Consider the following 6,174-nt stretch of genomic DNA (forward strand, 5'->3'; position numbering starts at 1 on the left):
TTCAGTTCTTTCTGCTGAGCCTGAATTCCAAGAAAGAGCATAGGGTTCAGCTGTTTCCAATTCATTCTCTTAACGGCTTGCCCATGATCTCCAATTCGCTGTATTTGTCCTAAGATTAAAATATCTCTGGAATTGTTATGTATTTAGTAGTTTTCTCCTGCCCTGATCTGGGACATGGGTTTTGTTCTTGATTCTCCAACAATATAATCTCATTTATTTTTCATCTTTTACAAATTCCTCCACTTTTGTTCAACAATAGCACCCTTTGTGTTTCCTACAGTCACTAAAGTAATTACTCTTCTATGAAAATATAGTGTGAACTATTTCACACACACAGTATAGATTCTACTAAAGTGAACACCCATGTGCACACCACCCGGCTTCAGAAATAATATATGACAAATAGCACTGAAGTGTTCCCTGTATATTCCTCCCTGATCTCATTTACTTTCTTCCCTTCTCCACTAGAAATGGTTAAAGGGGTTGGGACATGAAGTAGGTGAACATGATCAGTTTGCTATGCCAAGTCAAACACCACTGAATTAAAAATTTCAAAACCAAGACAGAAAAGTGTTTGAGAGGACTGTTCTATCTTAATTAATCATTGATGTAAATCCTAATTCTACTGTCTGAAGGGGTATACGATGCATGGCCAACACTGGAACATGTTATTTCCATGCACACAATTTACAATAAAAAATTATGAACTCTAGAGGCACCTGGGTGGCTCAGTTAGTTAAGTGTCTGCCTTCAGCACAGGTCATGACCCCAGGGTCCAGGGATCAAGCCCTGTATCATGATCTCTGCTCAGCAGAGGGCCTGCTTCTCCCTCTGCCTCTCATCCCCATGCTCACTCTCTTCTTCCCTCTCTCTTTCTCTCAAATAAATAAAATCTTTAATTTAAAAAAAAAAAGCTATGAATGCCAATGTGACTAAGTTCTCACCCCACTTTTAGTGAACTTTAAATTAGGAATTTATGGATTTTATCAGTATCTTTCCAAAATAATTGATATCTTTAACGTATCACTTAAATGTTATTATTTAGGACTAACGGTAAATGTTCTCTTTGAAACCAACTTACTATATAATGTTAAAATAAAATCTCTAGCAATGAAGTATCTAAATTAGATAGGAGTGGCAGTGGATGGGAGCTTTGATGTTCTAGGGATAGAGGATTAAGGTCTATGTTCATTAATTTCAGAAATGAATTTTTAGTGTCTCAAAGATGACCACGATGAGATGCACATTGCATACAGAAATTAGTTTACTATAGTAAGCATGTGAACACACACATCAGTCTCAGCAAGACTTCAAGGCCAGGGCATGTTTTGGGAATGCAGCTTTGAGGAATGCGTGTTCAAGGAAAAACACCTGGTTGGTGATGAATAAGTATTCTGCCTGTCCAACATGAGATCTTGACAAGTCAAGGAAAGTCCTTTAAATGGGGATTTACCATTTTACATTCAACCACATCATCTTGAAATTCTAACTGAATGGCTGCAAAACCTCATTTTGTGCTAACAGCACTGTCTTGCTACACTGTCTGCAGAGTATGTGCTAGTAATTGGGTAACATACAAACACTCAATTTGCAACTTCCAGCCTAAGTCTAGGAAGGACTGACCAGGTCCTAACCCAACAAAACCTAAGTAAAATTGTAGTTGACCGCTCTTTCACTCTGATCAGCATCTGTCTCTTCACCTATATTTTCCTTTGGGAAATGACCTGCTTTTGCTCTATCTTAGTAGTGCTGTCACAGTCTCTGAAGGCATGGGGTAAATGCATGATCCTAACTAGGATGAAGAAACTGGTAGGAACTTGATTCATGAACATAATAACATTAAGACAGAAAATAGAGAAGCTAAGATATTTGATGGCAGGGCTCTAAAAGGATTGTTTCTCAATTTCTTTAACCTAGATTCCTAAGGTTATCCTGGTTTTTTATATTTCCTAAGGCTGTTGGTCCAGTTTCTTTTTTTATTAATTTTACAGAACACTGTCCTACTGATAAATTTTGTTTTGCTTAGGACAGCCCAAATGAGTTTCTACAGTTTGTAAACAGAGAAGCATACCTGCTCTATTCAATAATGTCATTACCAGCTCTTTCGTTAAATTGGAAATCTGTAGATTTTAACACCTGACTATGTCTACTGTGAATTATATGAGTTTTTTTGGTACCCCATATGAGTTTTTAAAACAAACCATTAACATTTGTTTCAAGAGTTGTTGACCAACCCTGAGTTAACGTCTAATTTCTTTTCAGCCTAAAAAATGGTACAGTCTTTTTATGAATAAAATAATACATTTCTGCCAACATAGTACTGATCAAAAAAGCAATTCAATAAATTGGCTTTCGTTTCCACCCTTTCCAACTTACTCTAAATAAAAAATAATGCAAAACACAAATAAGATTTGTCTTCCCAAATTTAGTATGTATAAACAAAAATGACAATTTTTAGATAAAATACTCAGTTCTAAAAGAGAAACATATCAGCCAGGAAACACTTTAGCCAATCCCTGTCGAGTCATAGCCACACAAAAGAATCTTCCAAGGAAAACTGACCAGTGAGACAGTTACACTTGTGCTCTCAGCTAAAGAATTAAATTTAAAATGCATTCTCTTTCATCTTCTAATGAAACATAACCTATTCTCAGGAACAGTGTGAGCACTGTTATGGTAGTCTAACTCCTAAATGAAAATATGAGCTGAGATACAGTTTACTGTAATAACGTAGCTAAGAAACCTTTGAAAATTAGCCAAGGATCAAAGTATTTACATAAGTTCAAGATCTTATCTTAGGATGAAAGGTAACCTCCTTTAAAAAGAACATTGAAATTCAACCTTTCAATTACAACCAGTCAAAACTTTAATTCAGAATGTTTCTTAAATATCAAATTTCTCTTCACAGACGCTATGTCCATTTTCTTCATAATCTTCTCTTGTTACTACCATATCTTCAAAATCGTCATTCTCTGATATCAATTTTCCACCTTCCCAGGCATAAGTAATAGGGCTAAAAAAAAAGTTAAAATAAGTGAACCGAGATGATTTTACAGAACTGAAATGCCAGAAAACATTCATTAGTAACTAAAATGTGGCAATCTCTACTGAACCTAATTTAACAGAAAAATCACTTAAAGTGTGAAAATAAGCATAAGCTTCATAGAAATAAGGTAAACTCAGAAAGAAAAGAACCTTGGTCACCAGTATAACAAAGTATTCTTTTTTCCCCATGCCCTGAATTTATAGACCCTCTACTTCTAATAAAAAACAGAAAATGAAAAAAAAAAAAAAAAGCCCAGAATATGAAAGGTCAAAAATGCATAAAGGAAAAACAGTCATAACTAGATCTAAATTCTGTATGTGACAAATATATGTCATCTATTTCGTCCAACAACCCATGAAACAACTATTTTCTCATTTCACAGATTTGGAAAATGAGGTTCAGAGAGGTTAAGTGGGAGACTACGTTTTAACCCAGAACTATTTTCAGTCTGTGCTTTTGCTGCTATACTGTTACCTCTAGTAAATGAAACGTTTACAGGGTAGGACACAGTAAAACATAAAAACACGTAAAACATTTAGTTTGGTTTTTTTCAACGAGGTTATACTTTGTGTTATGACTCAATTCTATTTCTACTGTTCCTCTCCCCTAAATCAGTTTAAAATCTGAAAAATGATGGAAAGTTAATAAATCTTTTATTATATTCATTTTATTGCCTAATCTTTAAATATGTATTTACTTACATACATATATAAAGATTTGATGAATAAAAGAATAAAGACTATTTCTGTGGATTCCTTGGCCTTACGCATGACTTGCATTTCAAGTGCAGGACAAAAAGCATATGAGGGTGAAAAAGAAAAAAAAGTGTGGGGAATAAAGAAATGAGGAGGAAAAAATAATAATAAAATAAACACACAGGATAAAAATCCAGTATGCTGGGCGCCTGGGTGGCTCAGTGGGTTAAGCTGCTGCCTTTGGCTCAGGTCATGATCTCAGGGTCCTGGGATCAAGTCCCACATCGGGCTCTCTGCTTTGCAGAGAGCCTGCTTCCTCCTCCCTCTCTCTCTGCCTGCCTCTCTGCCTACTTGTGATCTCTGTTAAATAAGTAAATAAAATCTTAAAAAAAAAAAAAAACTCTAAAATTAAGAGTCAGGAAGGGACGCCTGGGTGGCTCAGTTGGTTGGACGACTGCCTTCGGCTCAGGTCATGATCCCAGAGTCCCGGGATCGAGTCCCGCGTCGAGCTCCCAGCTCCATGGGGAGTCTGCTTCTCCCTCTGACTTTCTCCTCCCTCATGCTCTCTCTCACTGTCTCTCTCTCAAATAAATAAAATCTTTAAAAAAAAAAAAAAAAGAGTCAGGTATATGGGAGGCACCTGGGTGGCTCATTTGGTTAAGACTCTGACTCTTGATTTTGGCTCAGGTCATGATCTCAGGATCATGGGATGGAGCCATGCATCAGGCTCTGTGCTAGGCATGGGGTCCTATTTGCAATTCCGTCACTTAAGACTGGGACTGCGGTGAGACGGTATTACTAACACACATATTTGGTAAGAGACATGTATTTGTTCCCAACTCAAAATAAAAGAGAACTAGGTTTTAGCCTGGTCATTGCTATTAACTTACTATAAGGCCTTTGCCAAGTCATGAGACCTTGTTTGTTTATTTATAAAGTAAAAATGCTGAACAGGATGTGGCTCCGCTAAGGTCCTTCCCCAGGAACTACACTCAGCATATTAGCATCAAGCTGCCATAGCCCACTGAAATGTAAGGTTTATTCTTCTAATTTTTGAGAAAGGGAAAATGAGGATTTCAAAGGTGAATTCAACCTGCTAGAATGAGGCTTTAAGTCAAGTCTACGTTTTGACCATTTTAGCTTCAAAATAACTTGCATGTTTTATCTCTGTATCAGCCAACACTTACTTTTCAGGCAGCACAACTGAAACATCATAATCTGTTGGAGTGAGACATCGAACTTCTGAGTAAACCCGATCTCTAAATCCTGGGAAAAGGGAATTTCCTCCTGTCAAAACAATGTTCTTAAAAAAATGCGGCTGCATTTCTTTAAGAGGAAAAAAAGAAGAAAAGGCATCAGAAAACCCATTTACTTATCTTTCCAGAAGGATAGATATGAGGGCTCAGGCAAGAGCAAACAGTTACAGTTACTGGTTAGGAAACCATGTAATTTTTTAATAACCATAACAACTATTTATAATTTATAAGATTTTATAATGAAGTTAAAGTTTACACAAATTGACCCATTAAACAAGTGAAATATGACCTCATAGATCTTTAAAAGAAAGGCTAAGGTGAAGAGTTTGAACTACTGACTGCTTATACACAGATGTAAGCTAATACATAATACATTCTAGCAGCAGACATTTGGTAATGATGCTCATTCTTCCCTAAAATGGAGGAAGTCTTTCTGCAGGCTGAGACTGTGAACTAGGGTAAAACTAAAAAGGAAGGCCTTCAAGGCATTTTAACTTAGAAGCCCAAACTTGCATTTTATCTCAGAGACAGACCTACTTACTGTGCAACATTTACACCTGATGGTGAAAAACACTCATTAAAGTTACATGATGGCAAACCTTGTTAGGTGCCATATGGTTAGCTGGGATTAAAAGCCACCATGGGAAAATCTATGAGGAATTAATAAATAATGGCCACCCCACCTAATGCTTCTGTTCACAAAACAGGCACATGGTTCCCTTACATCGACACTGAGTCTCATGACATTAAAGCAGTGTAGTATAAAATGCTGCGTAACACTACCTGTAACTTTATATAAAACGTGAAATTAATGAGACACTAACATGAAAAGAGTTGTAAGATAACATTAAGAAGATGATGGCATTATGTAATCATCTTTTTTTTTTTTTTTAATGGGAGGAAAGGACATTGCAGGGGCTAGATTTTCTCTAATGCCTGGACCATTCCTTACGAACTAGAAAGACACTTTCAAGATATAAAAATACTCTCGGGGCGCCTGGGTGGCTCAGTGGGTTAAATAAAGCCTCTGCTTTCGGCTCAGGTCATGATCCCAGGGTCCTGGGATCGAGCCCCGCATCGGGCTCTTTGCTCAGCAGGGAGCCTGCTTCCTCCTCTCTCTCTGTCTGCCTCTCTGCCTACTTGTGATCTCTGTCTGTCAAATAAATAAATAAATCTA

The 6,174-nt window shown here is 36.9% G+C and overlaps 1 protein-coding gene across 1 annotated transcript in view; it reads right to left on the minus strand.

The window, feature by feature from the left end:
* Window positions 1-2,405: 2,405 nt before the first annotated feature.
* The window catches only part of ACTR6 (actin related protein 6), a 24,732-nt gene continuing 20,963 nt past the window's right edge, over window positions 2,406-6,174 (minus strand). The window contains exons 11-12 of the mRNA XM_059404650.1: window positions 4,929-5,067; window positions 2,406-3,013 (exon numbers count right to left, since the gene is read on the minus strand). Of these exons, the coding sequence (XP_059260633.1) occupies window positions 2,884-3,013; window positions 4,929-5,067 (269 nt within the window). The 3' untranslated portion in view covers window positions 2,406-2,883. The remainder of the gene's footprint in view (window positions 3,014-4,928; window positions 5,068-6,174) is intronic.

The sequence above is a fragment of the Mustela nigripes genome, chromosome 6 (genome assembly GCF_022355385.1).
Source record: "Mustela nigripes isolate SB6536 chromosome 6, MUSNIG.SB6536, whole genome shotgun sequence".
In the NCBI taxonomy this organism is placed as follows: Eukaryota; Metazoa; Chordata; class Mammalia; order Carnivora; family Mustelidae; genus Mustela; species Mustela nigripes.